Source organism: Diplotaxodon limnothrissa, linkage group LG1 (genome assembly GCF_057381915.1).
Source record: "Diplotaxodon limnothrissa isolate DT_005_m linkage group LG1, D_limnothrissa_male_GT1.1, whole genome shotgun sequence".
NCBI lineage: Eukaryota > Metazoa > Chordata > Actinopteri > Cichliformes > Cichlidae > Diplotaxodon > Diplotaxodon limnothrissa.
In genome coordinates this window covers 24,873,096-24,894,953 of record NC_140596.1, presented here as the reverse complement: position 1 = coordinate 24,894,953, position 21,858 = coordinate 24,873,096, and the positions used below count along the sequence as shown (strand labels likewise).

General features: G+C 39.0%; 2 protein-coding genes across 2 annotated transcripts; both read right to left on the bottom strand.

Moving 5' to 3' along the window:
* Positions 1 to 611: 611 nt before the first annotated feature.
* Positions 612 to 2,114, bottom strand: LOC146639837 (SUN domain-containing protein 3-like). The gene is made up of 7 exons (XM_085355726.1): positions 2,007 to 2,114; positions 1,844 to 1,902; positions 1,601 to 1,736; positions 1,387 to 1,511; positions 1,100 to 1,273; positions 911 to 1,000; positions 612 to 722 (listed from the first exon to the last, which is right to left on the bottom strand). Exons 1-7 carry the CDS (start codon positions 2,023 to 2,025, stop codon positions 612 to 614), a joined length of 714 nt encoding a protein of 237 aa, XP_085211852.1. The 5' UTR covers positions 2,026 to 2,114.
* An 11,274-nt stretch (positions 2,115 to 13,388) lies between these two features.
* Positions 13,389 to 17,756, bottom strand: slc5a7a (solute carrier family 5 member 7a). Its single transcript, XM_085355713.1, has 8 exons — positions 17,573 to 17,756; positions 17,232 to 17,345; positions 16,770 to 16,925; positions 16,487 to 16,635; positions 16,153 to 16,296; positions 15,348 to 15,501; positions 14,177 to 14,394; positions 13,389 to 14,063 (listed from the first exon to the last, which is right to left on the bottom strand). The coding sequence occupies exons 1-8, from the start codon at positions 17,754 to 17,756 to the stop codon at positions 13,389 to 13,391; spliced, it is 1,794 nt and encodes a 597-aa protein (XP_085211839.1).
* Positions 17,757 to 21,858: the final 4,102 nt, after the last annotated feature.

Here is a 21,858-nt window from a genome sequence, read left to right as displayed (position 1 = left end):
GAAAAATATTTTCTTAAAATTTTATTCTTGTTATTTTAAAAATATCTCTAAATTTCCAGTGGAGACAATTTAGAGAATTTTTATGTTTTACAAGAAATTTAATTCAGTCCAAATGAGTTCCAATTGAGGGCCAATTCACAATAACACAGTGCTTAACAAAGTTAGTTGAACATCACCTAATGTAAGAATTTGGGGTGTTCTTATTTCTATGACAGGTGATGTAATAAATTTGTTAAGCACTGTATATGTAGAGTAAAAACCCTACAATATAAGAGAAGAAAAACCCCAACAATCAGATGATCCCCTTTGAGCAAGCACTTGGCAACAGTGGAGAGGAAAAACTCCCTTTTAACAGGAAGAAACCTCTGGCAGAGCCAGGCTCAGGGAGGGGCAAGCCCTCTGCCACGGCTGGTTGGGGGTGAGGTGAATCAGACTGTAAACATCTTAATCAGACATGTCTTACCTGGTAGGATGGACATTCGCTGGAGGAAAAAAATGGGTTAAATTGAAAAATTTTTCCAAGTACAATTATTTAAATATGTGTTGCAGTCTGATTCACTTTCACATTTTTCCTCTCTTTTCTGTTATAGATGGAGTTCGTGGGAAGCTAGTTATGCCAGCTTTCCATGAACTCGGAACTTGTACAGACAGGAATACTCACGATTGCCCCAGTTGTTCAACACATGCAGCGTAATGAAGCGAATGACGTCTACTTTGTCGTCCTGAGAGACAAAACAAAAACCAGATGGGTTAGTTGCATAATAGTTTTCTTGACTCTTGAAAGGATGGTAAATTTAGGAATACTGTGATTATTATGAGGGAGGATATACAGATAGCAAGGGGAGCTAACCTCTAAGTACTCTGGATAGAAAAGTCTATGTGCATGTGTATAATGGCACAGTGTACTCACGGGTATCCTGAATGTTTGGAGTGGATCTCCATTTTCATCATAGACGAATGTTCCCAGGTGGACACCACTGTCGTCTAATGCTCTCTTTCCCTGAAAAGACAGAAATAAATACAGATAAAGTTGTTATCTATATACACATATGTAAAATGCAACAGTTGAACAGTGGTGCAGTGGAAATCTGTGACTTACAAACACTGAAAACATCCTGGGAGCACTGGAGACCTTTCCAGATGGTGACACCATCTTAGAAATGTGACCCAGTGTCACATGACTGGTGGCGATGCTGTGTGACAGCTTAATTGTTAAATGTCCCTGGGAACCCGCAAAACTCCAACACACTGCTGGGAGCATGGGTGCTCGACCCTACAGAGAAAAGGAAACAAAAACAGAGTTCAGTTTGGACCGCTAGTGTTTGACTATTAAATCATGCAGATGTGTGAGATAGTATCTTGTTTTTTTGTGAAAGTAGATTATACCTGAATAACGACTCTTGAGCTTACACAGGGTGGTTTTGCGGGTATCAATGTAAGCCCCCACAGCTTCAATCCACCCTGTTCTGAAAGGTAGGATGCTGAAGACTGTTCTTTAACAATCTTTGCTCCTGTAGACAAAAACACAGAGTGAGAAAGGAATCGCAAAACAACAACAAAGAAATTCTTACGTGAATTCTGATCCGATTTCATGTCTTACCCAGTTCCTCCAGAGCAAAGTTGGGCATCCTGTCCCCAACTGGAAGAAGGAAGTCAATTCTTTTTCTTAAGTCCATTAACTCCCTTTGCAGCTCTTGTACCTTCCTTTCCACCTGTTCATGTCTATTCATTAAGTACTGCAAATGAGAAGAACCATTCGTGTTAAAATATATATATATAATAATAAACTGTCATCTGATTAATTTTCAGGGAATATATTATGAGCTTCATATGTTTTTTATACCTCACTCATGAACGGGGTGGAAAAGTCCATTTTCAGCCCTCCAATACTGAAAATCAATCCTGGTGCATGAAGAGAAACACAGAATAAAAAGAGAAGCTTAATCCAGAAGAAAAGCACATAGTACTAGAAAGACTGTAATTGTTTGTGGAAGGAGATCATTTACCAAAACACAAGGCCAGCATGAGGACCAAAAGTCCCAATGCCTTGATGGCTCTAAAGAGACCTCTGCTGCTGCCACTACTGTAGTCAATAAAATCATCAGTGGTGTAGTCCACAGTGTCACAGTCAACAGTGTTGTATTCAACTGTGTCTTGGTCAATATTGTCAGGGATTGGACGGGGCCGTCGCCTTTTGGAAACTCTGCACAGAAAAAACAAAATCATGTAAGAAAAAATGTACATGGAAGAATAAAATGGATTATGATTACAAAACCTGCATCTATGTCAGTGGATGACAACAAAGAACATGTAGACCAGCACTAACCTGTGTAAAGTCTCCTTGTAGGAGATTAACGGCTCTCCTTGGCCGTAATAGCCGTTAGACTGAAGTCTTTGGCTTCTTCTCAACATGGCTGTAAAATGAAAGGGAAACATGGGGTTAAGTGAGTCTCTAACACAAAGCTTATCAGACTTCATAACTATGATTTGAGCATGTTTCCATCAGAAGCAACTCTGTGCAAATCAGTGCAGATTATCTTAGATATAAACTTCACGGTGCCAGCTTGTTTTGTTTTTAATGAACAGAATTATATTTGAATCACACCCATATATGAAATGCGCTCTTAATACAGAATTTTATTTTTCCAGCGTCATATTGTTATGATTCATATCATAGCAACAGATCACAACATTTTCTTGTTTTTCTTGCAAAAAATCTCTTTCAAATGTCAGTTTGTTTGTTCACAATGTAGTTTTTAAAATTCAGAAAAAGAGGAAATCACCACAGCGGTAAAGAAAAGCTCAAAGCAACTAAATGAATTTGGCCCAAAATCCTATCAAAAGGTTTTAAGAATTAAAAACTCTTTGTTTTTATAGTTAATATACAAAAGGAAATCAATTTTTATCAGACAAGCTGCGTCTAACAGGTAAGCAGTAAAATCACCTTTACAGTAGAATGTAGCTACTAAAAAGTGCTTTTCTGACATAATCAACTGGATATCATTTTTAAAATGTTTAGATTTGAAACACATATATTAAAAGTAAGATGTGAAGCCAAAACATACTCTGTTTTTGTACTTGCTGATTTTTAGTCTAAAGATTGCACTTACCTTCACTTAAAACGAAAGTTGAAGAAACTGAATCGCTAAGTGTGCTTTTCCGTAAATTTGGACGTTTAGCACTTCTCACTGAACTCATCTGAACCAGAAAATTTAGGTGCAGAAGAAAAATTTCAAACCGCAGCTTTTTCAGCGACGTTACAAACAGACACATGCACAAATCGAATATGACGCACGCGCGTTCCATAAGAGCAGCACTTCGTGTGCGCACGCGCAAAGGTGTGAGCGTAGATCTGTTTTGTTTTTTTTTAATGAAATTTGCTCGAAATTTACCTTTCCTTCTCAGTCCCTTTATAAACACCGCATCATATTGTCAAAATTCATACAGCACAACACATGCGCTCACGAGCCCATGTGCAAAGGTGTGTTGCAGTGAATGAAGGAAACTTTTCCATATTCACTGTCACTAATTTGTTTGATTTTGCTGTGAGAAAATTGTGACGTATATGAGAATGAGGGAAGACCACGGTCATTTAAATACGGTATTAAAGTGTAATGAAACTGTTTCTCAGAGGGAAAGCGTGGTTTTAGGAGACTCGAGCCAAACATTAGCGGGCATCATTCTAGCTTATAATCAACAACGGATCCAAAGGATCCGGGCTAGATGAGCTGGGAAGCGACCGATCCAAATCGGGTCCAGTCATGATCTGTTCCAAACTCGCTGTGCAAGTGGACTCCGATCCGGACCCGGGTCGCGGATCCGTTACAGAGCCTGTAATGTCTTATTTATTTTGGTAAAATACGTTACTTCTTTTAGGCCATCTAAAACATCTTTATTGTTGCAATTTCTGCTATCCTCTTTGCCAGATTACTCTTAAAAACACTTTTTCTCATGGTTCTCCCTGTTTAGTTATAAGATTTTATGTTTCAAATTACCATAAAATCACAGCAGACAAAGGGTGAAAAAACAACAACATCTAAGCAAAGAGAAAGACTGCTTAGTCAGTCCAAATCAAAAGTTCAAGAGAAATGCTAGAGTCTAAAGCAAATAATCTTCTGTGTGAAGTTAGACAGGGAGTTCACTGAGCCCAGAAGATATGGGGAACAAGTCCAGGAAGGAATCAGTATCCGGCAGAGGTGTAGTTTCACATAAACACAAAGTGCAGTCAAATGGGTTACAGATTATGTTGAATCACTGTTAATATGATTGAGGAAAGGGTCAGAGATTTCAACAAATTCAAAAGTGTCAGCCAGATGATAGCGAACCTCTTCAATACACAAACGTGCAATCCTGTCACATAGCCAAACCCTAAACAAGGGGAGAGATGGTGATTGCAGGCTCTTTTAGCTACAATCATGCTGGCTTTCTGAAGGGGACGATGTTGTTATGTTTTAAAGAAATTTAATTCAGCCCAATTGAATTCATTTTAAGTAGGGGCAATTCACAATAACACTGTGCTTAACAAAATTAGCTTCATATGTTTTTCATACCTCACTCATGAACGGGGTGGGAAAGTCCATTTTCAGCCCTCCAGTACTGAAAATCAATCCTGGTGGATGAAGAGAAACACAGAATAAGAGATGAATAAGAGAATATGAGATGCTTAATCCAGAAGAAAGTGTTGTAGTCAACTGTGTCGGGGCCAGAAAGGGGCCAGAGATGTCACCTTTTGAAAATATACATGTGTATTGCAGTTGTTGAAGAAAACTTTTCTACAATCATTCCTGTGTCCCAAGTTAAGTGTGTTTCAAATATTAATAAATATTGTTCTTTTCATAAAATGTGGTTATATTTGTTCAAATATTTAGGGTTTCTCAGAGGGAAAGTGTGATTTTAGGAGACTCGAGCCAAACATTAGCGGGCATCATCTAGCTTATAATCAACAACGGATCCAAAGGATCCGGGCTAGATGAGTTGGGAAGCGACCGATCCAAATCGATCCAAAGGTTGCCGGTTCCAGCCCCGGCTCCGACAGTCTCGGTCGTTGTGTCTTTGGGCAAGACACTTCACCTACCACGTACTGGTGATGGCCAGAGGGGCCGATGGTGCGATATGGCAGCCTCGCCTCTGTCAGTCTGCCCCAGGGCAGCTATGGCTAACTGTAGCTTGCCTGAGTGAATGAATAGTGGAATTGTAAAGTGCTTTGAGGGTCTTGAATAGCGCTATATAAATGCAATCCATTATTATTATTTAAACCAACTGTTAAGTATTATTATTCATATTGCCGCATTCATTGACCTTGTTTATAGGTAATTTCATTGTTTAATCATGTTAAAATGTTCCTAATTTAATGTTTAAAAGCACTTGAAAATCCCATGTAAAATTAGGGCAACAAACTGTATTGTCATTACTGAAAATAGCCGTATTTTTATGAGAAAGTTATTTTCTGGTATTTTCTGGTATTATTTTGGCACCCCAGCTGCCGGAATATTACTGTTTTTTTGTTCAACGAGTCATTTACACCAGATTAAATATGAATCCACAATCATTTTTTGGTACAACACCGGTCCAGAGACATTTTGCCATCCAGGCTTGGCTGGATCATCCCAAGGGCATGCTGGACACTTGCCCAGGGGACCATGCACTGTTGGGGGCTCATCCAAGAGATTAATGACAAAAAGATCAGAATTATCTTAAATATTAGATGTTGAAAAACTATTATCAAAACATAGAGATATAATTTTTTTCTTAACACTTACATAATTGGTAGAATACCGTAATGTGTATTCCACATGCACCTTTCTGCCCTTCACTGCTGAGGCTGATGGTCTCACTCAGAGTCAGCTTGCTAGTGGATATGATATTTCCAACATGAATGAAGCAGCCAAGACAGGAAACGGCAAAAATGGGGATGTGTAACTTTTATAAAACTGCCATTTTTATTCAATCAATTCAGGATGAAAACATTAACATTGACGTTAAAGTTGTTGAGATCTTCAGTGCAATGACATGCGAGCTAATCCAGAGGTTAGCAACTCACAATATGACCTTTAAAGCTTATTCAGATGTCCTCATATTGCACAAAAGACTTATTGGCAGACATCTCTCCAATTATCACCAGGATACAAGTTTGCATGTATCACTGGTTGACTTGGCTTCATAAGACAGTGCTGTCTTCTCCCAGCATCCACAGGCGGCTAGGAGGGTTGTAGTACACCAACCAGACGTCCTTCCACCTCCACCTCTTCAATTTGATAGCTTCAGGCTTGAGCCCACCATCTAATACTACGCATCTACAACAAAAGGGGGGATTATTTCTTTTTTACTGTAACATGAAAGTATGAAAATCATTTCCAAAAGGCTGTTAAGTAACCAGTATGCTGAAAGTTATGTCTCAGTGATAAATGTAATGATGAACAGAATCAACCATCTGAGATTTCCCTCATCCCTGGATGATTGATGCACAGGCTCTTTCATGTTCCCTTCTCAGGTTGCATCTGGATTTGTTTGACATCTGACAAAAACAAACCAGAATTATGACTCATTAGTTTTGTGATTTAGAATATTTGTAGACTTTTGAACAAGTGTGCCCTCTAGTGGGCACTTTGGCTGAAGCTGTGTATGTGATGTATAAAAGTCAGATAAACCTGTAAATACCTTTAATTATCTGATACTGATTTTCAGTCAGTTGTTAATCAATAATGTAACTAATAATCAAAATTACTTCGTATAAGAAACAGTGAGTCCAGTGTAATTCATCTTTACCATTTGCAATCTGTTCTAAGAATGAGGCCTTGATGAAAATGATTACCTTCACATCATCTATGACAAAACAACAAAGGCATCATCCCTGTGTCTCGATCTTTGAAGTAATGCATTTTCTAATTCATTAGCATACAATGTTTCTAATGCATTAAACAATTTTAACAACTGCTTCAAAAACATCTGTGTCACTGACATGTTATAACAAGGACTTTATTTTCTTTTGAAACAGTGAACAATTAACGCTGATCGTGTCTTGTTTACAGTTTAATTGGTGGATCTGTGGGTGTGTCTTTGGAGCTTCAACGTGCCAGCTCAGTCTTTAAATGGTTAGTTTGTCACCTGCAAATTAATTTTGGTTTTAGGACATTTATTGTCACCTAGTTAATATTTGAAGAAACCCATAACTGCACTCTGTTTAAAAGCTGATTTCTATGTCATGTGAACTAGTCACATGAACTCCTGTTAACTTCATTTGTTGATGCTGAACTGCAGACGCACACTTTGACTCATATCGATACACTTTATTGGTATACTTTCCACTATTGTCGAGCGGTTTTACATAATATTCTTTGTACTACTGTACATGTATGTGTGTCTTTACTTGTGTAGAGTTACTTGTGGCTCCAGTTGTCCTCGTGCTCATGTTGGTTATGTCTTTTCTCCGTCTCACCTTCTCTCAAGCTTACTTCTGCACCCTGATGCTCCTCAATCAGCTCTAATGGATCTTCTGGCTCAGATTCAGCTCGAGCACTGATTGTGATACTAAAGACACTCCAATACGCATGCATAAAGCACACGTAGGCCAGGGCGGAGCTGCGGGCAGATATACGTCACGATGAGCTCAGAGGTAGGATGACCCTTTCCTTCTTTCTTTGTCCTTTGTTTCGTCTCCTATGCTGCACCATTTCTGAACCACAGTGTTACTTTACTGCTTTGTATTGAATTTAATCAAATACAATCCCAATAATTATCTAATAAAACAATAGTTCATCTTGTTAAGCTACTTAAAATACCACTAAATCATAGCTGTAGTTAAAATTACAGGACAGCTGAACTGAATTTTTATCTAAAATGTGGCGTCTTTAGTCCTGGGTCACCCACCCCCATCCCCACTCAGGCTCTTGTGTGTTTAAGTGTGTATATGAAAGGTTCACATCAGTCCTTTCCACCCTCTGCGTCTTCATTCAAAGAGTGCACACGTCCCTTGGGGCTAATGTGTTTTTTTTAATGTTTGTGTGTGTATGTGTGGAGTGTATGGCCACGACATTATTCTCATCACTGACTTTCTATGGGAGGAAAAAATGATGGTCCAGCCAGCACACCCGTTCCTTCCTGTCTTTAGAAAAGAGATGGGCTGAAGGCGAACCTGCTGTGAAGCAGAGCAGCCCTCAGGAGATCAACAAGACATGTAGAGAAATAAAGATACTACAGACGCATCAGCATTGTACAGCTTGCTCAATTTTCCAAACTAACTTTGTCAAAGAAAAAGGTCCAACTCACATTTTTTTCAGGACACAATATTAAAATATACATTGTACATACATTGTATGCTTCATATGAGGGTGGCTGTCGATCCCCAACTTCTCCAGTCTACATATTGATGTATCCCTGGGGAAGATACTGAACCATGACAAGGCGATTAGGTACAGACATTAAAAAAAAAAAATTAGTTGAATGTGTGTGATTGGGTTAATAAGTACCATGGTTATCAATACATCTGAACAAGAAAATATATGACTGCAAATTTGAAAGGACTGCCAAGAATGTGAGACAAATGTTCATTTTGAAGGCACCTGTTCACCAGGATCGACAAAGATGTCTTTGATTAAGAGAAGAAAAGTGGAATATTTCAGCCAGTTTTGGGTTACCCACCAGCAAAATGTTGTCAAATGTAGTCAAACCACATGTAAACTTAGCAGTATATTCAACCAAAACAAGCAAAAATGTAAAACTAATCATCATGTTGCACTTGTTTTTCTTTTCTTTCGTTGTTTTTTTGTCTCTACACACTGACCATGGTGCATCGGAACAATTTGATTCTCATTGATCGAGTAGAGCTGATGGCTCTCCCCTACTTGTAAAATCTGGATTTAAGCAAGTCTGTCAGCCACAGCTAGAATTCCATATTGCTGAAGCTGATTCGTGGCTCTGACTCATTAAGAATTAGTAGGTTTGCTGATTGCAGAGCATTTGTCTCATTCCTGCGGTGAGCTCTAGACAGTCTACCTGCAGCCAGCACGAATGGAACAAAGCTGCTTGTATAATTAAGTTCTCCTGGCTGATTCGATTAGAGCAGCCATTGCATTCATTTTGCTGCAGATGTTCCTCAGCTGCTTGGAGAGACTAATGGAGGAGATGGACAGATATATGGGAAACAATTAGACGTGACATTATTGTACGGTGTGTTTGTGTACACATCTGTTCATACATTGGAAAAAAAGCATCATGTTTGTACCTAAAAGCAGAAAAAGCATTATTTTTATTTCTTTATTTCAATTTGCATTACTACATCACACACACAGCACCACATTTGTCCTCAAATGGACATCGCTTGTTTGTCTTATCCCCTCCTCCCATGTTTCAATTAGCTCCCTTGTGATTAAATTAGGGGACATTACTTAAGAAGGACATAAATAGCAGACATGATAATGGTGCATGAGCCTTAGATAAGATATGAGCTTGTGTCACATTGTGTGCAGAGGAGATAGAGAATGCATGTCCAGATTTCATCAAAGGTTTCCTCCACAGTGTGCATTTTATATTATTACTTCACTTTGTATATCGGTGTATTTGACCATCACTGAGCAGGATGATGCACAGGGGACTCCCCCCCCCTAAAAATAAATAAATAAATAAAAAAAATAAAAATGTTTTTTATAATACCAGATAATAAAAAACACATTTCTTTGAGGTATCAAGCATTTTAGCTGCTTTCTAGTCTGTGTTTCAGCACCAAGACAGGGTTAAGTGATTGGGGCTTGGAGCTTTACTAAAATAAGATTTCTCCTTATTAGATAGAGTCTTAATAAATGAGCAAAGGGCTTTTGAGATTGCCTTCACAGTGCCACGGCTCCAGATGATGAGGCTAGCTTGTATTCAGTTTTTATTAACTTGTAAAAATAGTTTAAAATGTGATTTAATCACTTCAGGGTTATTTGAATTTGTCTTCAAAAGTGGGTATCCTAAAATGCAATTCACTTCCTTCTTTGCCATAACATAGTTTTAAAAATATAAAAGTCTTAAAGTGAAAATTCCTTTGGCTTGATTATTTGCTGCATTACTGTTAGAAATACTCTGCCAGATAGTGTTTGTTTAATGTTAATGTTGTAATGTTTATATTTTTACTGTACGTTATTCTTGTGGCGCCGTGTTGTGAGCTGTTTTGGTGTCACAGTATTGTTGTTGGTTGCTGGAAGCTCAGTCTCTTTCAGAGCTTTAAAAAAATAAATAATAACCAATCCTCACAGCAAATGGCATTTTCCAGCAAGCAGTTTGATACCTGAACAGCTACCTTACCTCGAGTCTGCTCTTTAAATTTATGCCCGACTGCAGCACGTGAGATGTGTATCTGAATGTGCCGTCTGTAATCTCATCTCCTTGTGTCCACATTCAGGGAAAGCGGGACCTTGATTCCAAGAATTCCTGCTTGTCTCTTCAGGTTGGTCTGGGAAAATGAGCTCACAAAGAAATCAGAGAAGACAGCTGAAGCAGATAAAGTGCAGTGAAGGAAAAGTGTCTTAAGACTTTTATAAATGAAAGAAATTTCCACCGGCTGCTGTTGGTAAGACCGACATAAAGAATGTTGGGGTCTCAGTACAGTAAGTGTTACTTGGGAGAAATTTAATAACAAGTCACATCACTAGACTACAGTGAGATTTGAAAACCTCTAATTAAAAAAACAACAAAAAAAAAACCTTTTTACTCCCCCAAAAATTATTGATCCCGTTTAGGGAATTCTTTGTTTGCTGGTCTCCTTTTGAGATCTAAGTGCATATTTTAACAACATCCCTTCGTAGAAGAACAGATGAAAAGAAACAATTAAAAAAAACATTAGAATTTCACGATGAAAACAAAGACCAAACTATCAATGACGCCTGCAAAGACATCCCAGGAGACTCTAAATATATCTAGTGCTTATGAATCAACAAATCTGTTTTGGTTTGTGTCCAAATTCTCTCCAGATGACAGTCCTCTGCAGAAAACCCTCCCCCAACAATCTCCTCCTCCCGTAAAGGCCTGGATAAATGGATTGACTTTTGGACAAGTGACAGTTCCCCCCCCCATAATTGTTAATTATCATGAGTGCTCTCTGAGGTACTTTCTATGAATGGAGATGGAACTCGCTCTCTTTCTCCACCCTCTGTTCTCTTTATGGGATTGCTCCAAGTCCTCAAGGACGTCAAGAAAGGACACTGATAATGTAGGGAGGCGGTGTGGCGGATGGGTGGGGCACCTGCGTCATTCCTGCGCTATTCCGGAGCTGGTGAATTTTATGGCATCGGACGCCATTAAGGTACACCACCCAAGTCTTATCTGCCCCGCCTGATCACGAGCAAGTCTGCCCACCCTCGGATGGCTCCTCCCTGAGTCCAGATGACAGAGAGTCCAGCACTTAAAGTAATGTAAATAACCAGAGAGGAGAGCTATTTTAAGATGCCATCTTTCACTGTGGACAAGGAGGGGAACAAAGATGCAAGCCAAGCGATTGTAATTTCAGTCACGTTTTTGGACGTTTTCTTGTTCCTCAGTCTGCCATCCAGCTAGCTGAAGGGCCTAACAAACAACAACACGTCTGGAGAAGCAAATTCATGTTCAGCCTGTCCCTGCATGAAAGAAAGTCTACATGTCAAAATAACTGACAGCGGGGGGGTCGCAAGTGGTTAGCTCGCCAGAATATAAGGAAATGATTACAATTGGCTGTAATACTCTAAAATAACAGAAGAAATAGATATCTGAGGCTTTTTCTGGTCTTTGTTCCTTCTTTTTGTAAATTATAGGTTATTTTTTTCTAATTTAGTGTGAGTGAATAATAATCCTTTTGGTTGAACCCCTGCAATATGAGTCACAGCAATCACATGCCATTAAGGTTGGAAACCACTACCATAAAACCCCCACAACAAGACCTCATCCCTGAAAGCTCACGGTTCTCTGTGCGTTTCGTTCCCGACTGAATAAAACAGAGAAAGCAGCTAAAAGAAATATATAAAGAAATATAGAAATGGACGTGCTTAATGGAAATATGACAACTTCAAATATTCAGTATTGAAGATCATTAAAAAAACAGACAAGAAAGAAGTGAAGTGACAATTTTCTCTTCTTATAAAAATTATTTTTATATATTTTTATAATTTGCTTTTTTTATTGTTTCAATTTTTTATGACATCAAAAATAAATAAACATCCTTCCTATCGTATATGAATAATTTTAACCAGCATTATTTGTCATCCTTGATTTTTTTCTCCACTCTTGTATGTACATAAAGATACACATCACAGAGAAAATAATCTGTACACTGCTGACAACAAGCAAACAACAGATCCGTCTGAACCTGCCACCACATTGTTCTGCAACTCTTTGCAAATCATGAATAAAAGCTAGAAGTACACTATCGGATATAATCCGATTTTTTTTTTCTGTTTTTTTCTTTTTTGGTAGAGGTTACATTCATATTCAAGTCTTAGTTCACTGCAGTCTCACCGGCATCAGAGCTGTGGAAACGAGAGCATCTGTTTTACCGAGCTTCATTAAGGCAGCTGATTACAAGATCATTTTAAACACTAGTTTACATACTTTAAAACAGTGTCTACACCTGACATTAAAGAGAATATTAGCTAATGCTTCAAGTCTGCTACCATCACTACTGCTTGTATATTTTCTACACGGCGTGGCACGTGATTCGTGCCTTTCTTGATTCACAGTAATTATGAGTATAGGTTCATTGATCTATAACGAACATGAGAGACGTGACTTCCTGTCTGTCTTTATGTGGAATTGTGTGAGAACTAATTTATATATGAAAACCCAGTTTAATAAAAGAGAAAATCATATCCATCATCTCCTTTTGCTGATCTGTTTCAGTTACTCTCACAGGCGGCGCTCTGTAATCATTTCCGTACAGCTGTTAAGGTGTGTGTGTGTGTTATTGCTTTCATCTGATTTGTACATTGAGTCTAAACAGTGGTTGTGCTGTCAGTCTGTGTTGTACTTCTGATTGAATATTTCACCCTCTTTTGCTCTGTGTGAACAGTAGCATCTTTCAGCAAGTGAGCGCCTTTCTTGTTATCGATGGAAAATTAATAATCAATTAAAAAGTCTCTAAACACAGTTTTCACCAAACCAGTTAATAAAAAGAATGAATATATAGTAGAAACAGCTATTGATAAATACTCTGAGTGTATGTATGTATGTAGGCGTGTTTGCTTTACTTCACAGAAAGACCGCTTCATGTCTTGACAATCAGCAAGCTGCTACACTATATATCCTGGCACGTAGCTGTTATCCAGTCAGGCGGGGTGCTGTATTTGTAGTCCCGTAAGACGATGTTTCTTTGCTGTCTTTTGATTCTCTGTCAGTTCAGTCAATTGCTCACTTTTTGTTTATTTAATTTTCTTCATTTTACTGCGTCATTCTTCCTCGTGGTGGGAGGAGTCAGGGCTGGACTCTTCCTCTTCCTCCTCTACTGTTTCTGTTGGCAACGTATCACGGCGTGTAAAGGCAGCCGCCAAGGTCACACTCAGCCGCGGTTTCATGGGCGCCATCTCCGACAGCCCGATGGCGTTGCCACGAGTCACAAGCGTAGTTTTATCCATGATCTCTCCGCTGTGTTTGGACACCACGGCATCAAGAAAGTCGTATTTGTGTGAAATCTTGCCACTCTCAAACAGGTACTTTGCCAGGTATGAGACAGCAACGTTACCCAGAAAGGAGGCCAGCATCGATACGGTCTTGAAGGGGAACTTTTGGACAACGATTTCTTCCAGTTCTCCGGTTATATGGTGCTTCCGCTGCTCAGTCATCCAGCCGGGGTAGTAAATGAAGGGAGGAAGCTGCAGGTAGGGCTCACCTCCGCCTATACGCAGCACCATACCAAACAGATATGCAGCTACTGAGCCGTAAGTGTTGGTTCCTTTGACAAAGAGCACACTGAGCAGCTGGGGGAAGATGATGACGTAAACCAGATCTGAGCTCAGGTACCAGAGGCCGTAAACCGTGCCGGTTACCAGGGCCATCAAGGTGGCAAGACCGCCGAATACAAAGATAGTGATACGCATCACCCACACAATTTCACGGTCAGATGCCTAAGCAGAAAGATAGAAGCGAAAAATACACGTCAAGATGAATTTTATTTAAACTTAAAGAGAAAACTGTTAGTGCATAATTACATGTGTCCAAGGACCAGACATGCACTTACTGACTGTCTGAAGGCAAGCTGGTAGATGTTCCTTGCAAACATGGAGCTTGCTGAAAGGATGGAGGAGTCTGCAGACGACATGACGGCTGCAGAAACTGCTCCCAGGCCAAAAAAGGAGACAAATGGAGGGCAAAGGTGTTGGAGGACAATGGGTAATATCATATCTGCTTCAGTTTTGTTTTTAGGGGGAATGGCACCGTAGGATGTCTGGTTCCAGTCTGAGGACGGCAAAATAAACATTTTAAAAGACATCCGTGATGAACAGAAGTGCAAAATACACCCACTAATATCTATAAATCTATACAAGCACATTCATGCAGAGAAATTCATAATTCTGCACCAACGAAATTCAACCAAATAAACAGAGAAACATTAAAGCCATAGCTGGACATGCACAACATGTTAAATATTAAATATATTTGCACTGGAGAATCACATTTGTTCTTTTAAATTTCTTGCTTCTGCAAATAATAGATATAAATAATATATATTTTAGTACAGGACAAAACAGAGCAACATCACCTGTTCACTGAGGAATCTGAAGCCAGAAAAAAAATCTGAAGATCAAACTACTAATTCGGTCCCTTGCCTCCCTCTAATGTAATATTTACACAACCAGCATGGTTATTAAACTGATTGCTGTTTCATTATGGATGAGGCGAACCAGCTGCTATTTACCAGGTTCTCTCAGATCTAAGGGCAACATGGATCCATCCAGAGCAGTCCCAAACAAACACACACACACACACACACACACACACACACACACACACACACACACACACACACACACACACACACACACACACACACACACACACACACAAACATACATAGAATGACACCTTCTTCTGGCTTTATACACAACATAGAAGTACTTCACAAAAGACATGAAAAGAATATAAGATAGCAGCATCAGGTACTTGGCATCTATGGCTAAGTACTGGGAGGCAAACCCATGGCACACTTTGGCTGAAACACACTCATTGTTGAATCCAACCTTCGTTTTTCATCTGAAGGTTCTTGTATAGATGTGACACTATTGTGAAGTATCAACACCTGCCACAGTATTCAGGACAGCACTTCCACTTTACCATGATGACAGAAGACAGAGCTGCTGACCCTCATCATACATACATATATGAATACACCATACATTATTGTCTCTAACCTGTGGAGGCCCCGATGGCCCCGATGAGAACGGAGGGCACAGCCATGACGAGGCACCCGAAAGCAGCCAGAAAGGAAAGGACCTGGGCGTACGTAGCCGAAGAGGCTGACAGGACTCTCTGGAAATACACTTGCCAAGGTATTCCTCCTAACATCTGCAGCACAGTTCAAATCAAGTGAATAGCACTCACGGTCAATATAATCTCATTTATTATAACCCCAAATCATAAATCTGTACAACAAGCAAAATCCTCTAATCAAAAAGATTTTTAACTGGGGGGGATAAGAAAGTTATTAAAAGCACAAGATGAGGTCATGATTGAAGGAGAAAAATACTTTTAATCATTTGCATTTAATTTGTGTTTGCATAAAAACATTTAAAAAAAACCAAACTGTGCTATAAAGTAAAACCACATTACAGTCAACTATTACAGCTTCACAGCAGCTGCCGGTAAGCGGAAGATTCATTTTGAGAGTCTAATACATTTTATTGCTGCAACAAGCAGTTATTACTATGGCAAATTCACTTTTAGATGATTTATCAGAGTAATCAGCTGGCAGAATTTGTCTCCAAAATAAAAGAAGAAACTAATACAAATGTAAATCAGTGGTTACTATAGTTCACCGATTTTAAATGCCTCTGATTGGCAGCATTCACTATTTTCAGCTCATTTCAGTCATTTTGGAGTATTTGATCAACAAATCGTCTCACAATTTAATTTATCCATCTAATTAGTGTCAGTATTTTTCCAGGGTAATAAAGCAGTGAGATAAAACATGAGATCAACAGCTCGTGGTTACAGTACCAAGAGGCAGAAGTTGTCAATCCAGACCCAAGTGTCCCCCTTCTGGACGCTGCCTATCCAGGGTGACTGGTACAAGTGCTTCACGGCAGTAACAGTGATGTCTGACACCGCAGGGTTGATCAAAGCAAAAGGGACACTGATCCACTGCAGACAAGAAAAACAAGTATCGATGGAAAAGAAGATGAGAAGAGAGACGCTGCATACAAGAAAATCCAAATAAAAGAGGGTTCTTAAAAAAATATATAGAGGTGAAGCAGTATAAATTTGCATGTTTTTTGTTACACTACCATATATTAATGAGGGTGATTTAATTTTCAGATTGGCGTGAACCTACTAGACCAACAAAGATACAAAACAGCTGCACAACATCTGTGTAGGCCACAGAGTAAAGTCCTCCAACCAGGGTGTAAAAGATTGCAATAAGCGCAGAGATGACCACGGACATCTTAATGTTGATGTCCACGATGACACTCAGAGTGGCACCTGAGATCGTGAAGAGATGAACAGATTGAAAGGATGTTATGATCACTGCAGCATCATGAAGTCAAATGATGAAGCTTGACTTCACTGACCACACCGATCGCTTATCTTGTACTGATTACAACAGTAAAATTTACCGAGGGCTGATAAGATGGCGGCAGACCAGAAAATCTCGCCCATGAGAGCAGGTATGAAGAGAAGGCCTCCCATTCGTTTCCCGTACAGCTGCTGGAACGGGTCCAACATAGTGACGTAACCTCGTGAGCGCATGGGCTTAGCAAAAAAGAGACCACCTGGTACAAAGGGTGCACACATTACATATTATGTCCACAGCCCCTGGCAGAAAAAAACAACAAACAAACAAAAAAGCAAACCTAAAGAGTCCCCCTCAGACTCTTTAGCAGAATAATACTTGTAGAGGTCTGATTAGCACCCAGTAAGTAAGAGCATTAAAGTGCTGCTTTGTTTAAATGTAAATGGGTAGAAAGATATCAGATCTGTGTCCAAATTGCCCCAAATCCTTTCTCAAGCAATATAATATCTCAGAAGCAATATAAAATCAGCAATTTGCATTATTTTAAACACAAAGAAACACTCACCCAGAACTAGACTGAGTGCATATCCAAATGGGGCTTGAGCCCAAGCCAAGCCATAATCTGGAAGATACACATACTCTGCAGTGCCATTGATGTACCCTCCTCCAACCCAGGTCGCTGGAAATTTTGCACATACACGCATCAGATTAAAGCTTCCAATATGAATTATAACGAGCAAAAATCTGAACACAAACTTGGCCAAAGTGAAATACATTTACAGAACTAATTAAAACAATCAGAAAATATTAATTTAAGCTCATTCCACTTATTAAAAGAAGAAAGTGTCTTTAAAAAAGACACCAATCTCCTTTGTGTCACTTAGTTATAACAAGTTAAAACCTCACCTGTCATGGTGAATCCACCCACAAATAATCCAATATCTCTCCCTCCGACCATGATGGTTTCGCTGCGGTCGGTGCCCTCCGCCTCTCCGGAGTGCTTGTTCTTCCATGCCGCCCAGATGCCGACGAACAGGATCAGCAGATAAAAGACCGCGATAGCCACAAGCCCCTCTACATGGATGGTCATCGTCGCAGCGGTCTTCCGCTAGGAACGGGAAGGCATCAAGACCTGTGTGGAGTCAAAGTTAAAAAAAAAGAAGAAGTAATTATTTGGCTTTTATTTCCGACTTTTGGACAAGAAAGTGACAGAAGCAACATGTTGAATTGTTAGGTTGGTTTGAAATAAATGTATAAAAAATAAACATCTTTCTATGCTCGATTTGATGTAATGACTACTTTAACTTTTAAAATGGTAAATTACTTTTTATTCCCTGTTGCCGATACAGAAGCAAATTTCATGTGCTTTTCTACCTTTACAAACAAAAGAAAAAAAATCGAGGTAAAGATTAACCACAAAAAGCTCTTTATAAAAATATGTTTTTTGGCTATTTTGGGGTAAAATCATCTCCACATTATCGCGTAAGATGAAAATGTATTGAAAATAAATACCATGTTTTCTTGGTACGGTTTATCAAAATAACATGATACAGCCCAAGGTGCATGTTGCCTTGTTGGGGAAAAAACATAGAAACGATTCTTTAAATAAAAAATAAACCAAACAAATTGTTCAGAATTCATTTTAAAAATGGTCAGCGGTCCTATGGTAATAGACTTTGGTCTGTCCTTTTCTTTGTCTGTCTCCTGTAATGAATCATGTACGTAAAATTCAATTTACGCACAGAGCGCATGAAAAAAAATCATTACCCATTTTTGACACGTTAAAAAAACAAGAAAGCGTCCTGTGCAAAAAGCTATTTGCTAAATGCTTCTAAAAATGTAGGAAAACTTGAAAAACATGCAGAACTTACCTGAAGTATTTTTAGAGTCATGTGCTGGGGCACTTAAGGGTAACGGAGCGCGTAACAGACTTTTTCTGAAGACCCTCGACCTTCCGCCGCACAGTGAGGAACAGTCAAATTGAACTGTTGGTGGAGGTCTCCCGGGTGACTTACTGAGGGTTATAAAAGGGGGCAGGTGCCGTTAGAGAACTGAAACCTACGTCAGAGAAACCAAACGTCCCTCTTAATGAGCACCTTGTATTGAAACGCGTCACAGTGTAATGGCTGATGTGAGTGGTGGGAGGGCGGAAGAGATTCCTTTACGCCAAAAGGAGGATGGACGGACATCGTTCACTTTTTAAAGAAGCTCAATAGCCTGACATGAATTTGAATGCGGCGTTTTTACGCACCAAATAATCAATATGTTGTGGGGGAGTTTCAAGCTTCCAGTGGCTCCTGCTCTTCCAAACTCAAGTGATTGATAGTCACTTGACTGCGCAGCCACACTTCACGGCCTTTTGTCCGACGTCCTCTCCTCGTCTCACAATCGCAAACAGCTTTGCTCCGCGCAAGTTTTGAGCGTCGAGGACGTAGAAAGCTTGTCCGAATGTCCTTGCAGGCGAAAAATTATAAAGAGACAAATATCTGTAAATAAAAAATTACTTTAAATATATATCACTCAAATTTTTAATTCCTAAAACCTTCTTGAAGACACTCTCATCTTGGACCTATTAGAACTCGTTTAAGTGTGTCTGCCACTTGCCCTTCAGGATATACTTGAGCTGTGACCACTTAATGGCTTCCTCTGCACGAGCTCGTTTAATCTGGACCTCTTGCCAAAACTGAGGCATCCAATTAGGATGGATCCTGGAGAGCAGCGGAGAGATTTAACGATACGCTCTGACTGGCGAGCACACACATACACACGCGCGCGTATAAGTACAACTGATATCTGATAGAGGGCTGTGGTTTTTACCAAGACAAAAGCTTGTTTTAACTGCTACCCATGTACAGCGCCCTCTTTGGGAAAGACAACATTCTCGTTTCAGCACCAAGGACAGTGGACAATATTCTAACCGCTCAGACTGCGTGAGAATCTGATATGTATGATTGCTACTTCCTTTTAATTATCATAAAGTTAATATTTATATCAGCTGTTATTCCATGATTTCTCTTTGAGCTCTTTTATTTCATTTGATTAAATCATACGGTCAACAAAACAGAGTTAGACATTAGTAATATGACTTTGGAACTTACCCAGTCTAAGAGTAACAAGGGAGTCTAACATGGCTTTTCAATATACGGTTAATTCTGCAAAACACAGTCAAATACGGTTTGTTTAAAGGCCAAATTACGGCGACAATATATCACAGGAGCATGTGAAAAGCTGAGTACTTGTATGATGGCTGAATTAAAAGTATGTTTTTTTTGTTGACATCTAACTTGATTCTAATCAATATTGATGCCAAAAGCTAAAACATCCGGCAGACAGCTGGAAAGCTTTCTAACGACATGTTTCACAGATGGCTGGGACACAACCCCGATACATTTTCAAGCTAAACACTGAAGCTAAGACTCTACATTTTGTTTAATGGTTGAAGTCTCATTACATACACATTCCTAATAATATTGTTACCTAAAACAGATCAGGTGTGATATATAGCATAATAAGAGCAAGCCTAATAATTGTCATGAATGAATGTTTATGTTTAAAGAAAGTAAATTGGTCAGGGCCCAAGGAGTGGAGGTTTAATGAGCAGCTGTTGCTGGCAGAGCTCAAGATGTCTGAGAGGAAAATCAAGCGCTAAGGAAGTCAAAGATTCACAGAGATGTGTAGAGAGGATTTTCCATATGAAACATCCATCAATTTCCAAAACATGAAACAATTTTTTTCTCCACAAAATGCATTCTTTGAAAGTTAGCACATAGATACAAAAGATAATAAAAAAATAAATAAACAGAGCTTCTGTGAGACACACAGCTTGTTGGGAGGATCTAAGAAGTCTGAGTTTGAATCACAGTCTGGTGAATAAGAAACTTGATCTCTCAGGGAACATCTGCTTGTTTAGAAAATATGCAGGCCTTTGGAGAATTTGAAGAGTTGACCAAACTTATAAAAATAAACAGTCAAGGTTAAAAATAAGTATTCTATCTTCCATTTCTAAGGTTTATCAGAACTTGACAAAATCCTGTCCTTAACCAGGTCTTGAAACAAGATTAATACAACCTGAGATGAACATGACATATTACATATTATTATTTATTAAGTGTGCGCGCCTCTATGCAAGCAGAGGTTTGACAGTCTGTAAAGTCGCAATAAAGTTGCACAGAAAACGATAACATCAAGTTATTCTGCTACACGTGGTTCTACAAGCTGAGTCAGTGTGTATTTAGTTGTTGACACGCTGCTTTTGCTTCATTTTTGCCAAATTAAAAAATTAGATGGTGTAAAAAGTCATGTTTTATAAGTCATCTGCAGTTGTATTTAAATAATTATATTGTGATTATTTTTAATTTTATGTGCCGATACATGAAACCTTAAAATTGAAGGTAGTGCACTTTTTTTTAACCATCACTATAAAGTAGCAATTCAATGTAATGTCCTTACAGCTAACATGAACCAGTACTCAGTGTCTGTGGAGACTAAGTGGGCTGAAAGTTACACATACACCAACTCTGTGCAGTGAAAAACATCACTGGTCATAGATTATTAAGCTCCTGATGTCAACAAGCTTGTTTCAGCTTGCTGTCCTTTTCTGTAAGCTAAAGTGATCAAATGAGGTCGGTTCTGCTTGCTTCATATCAAATCTGTCTGTGATGTTTTCTGTTATTTATTTACAACTCACAGGATTAAATTTGCATTCACATTCACAGCTGTTTGATATTGTCAACCACAGAAAGCTTACAATTCCTTTCATTTCTTTCATTGGATAATGCAAAGAATATTTTCTGCAGTACGTAACACCTGTATAATTACAATTTATAGAGGAAAAGCAGAACTCCAGACTGTGCAGTGAACAAAACAATATTTGGGATTTGTACCCTGAAAGCACCCAAAACACTGAAAATGATTCATTTTTAATTTAAAGCTCAATTAGGGGATGGATCCTGACAAACACACCCACAAACCCCCAAAAATGCAACCACACAGTCAGATCTGTACTTGTTTTTAATGCAAGCTTTCAGCCAGCTAAAGCACAGGACAAAAAGCTTGGGTTCTTGACTTGGTGCAGACTGAGCAGATGTTTTGTTTAGCTGGTCTGCCTTCTGATCACAAGTACCATCAGTCAATTCTAAGAAGCACAATGTTTGATACATTTTCCTTTCAGCAATGAAATAAGGCAAAAAAAG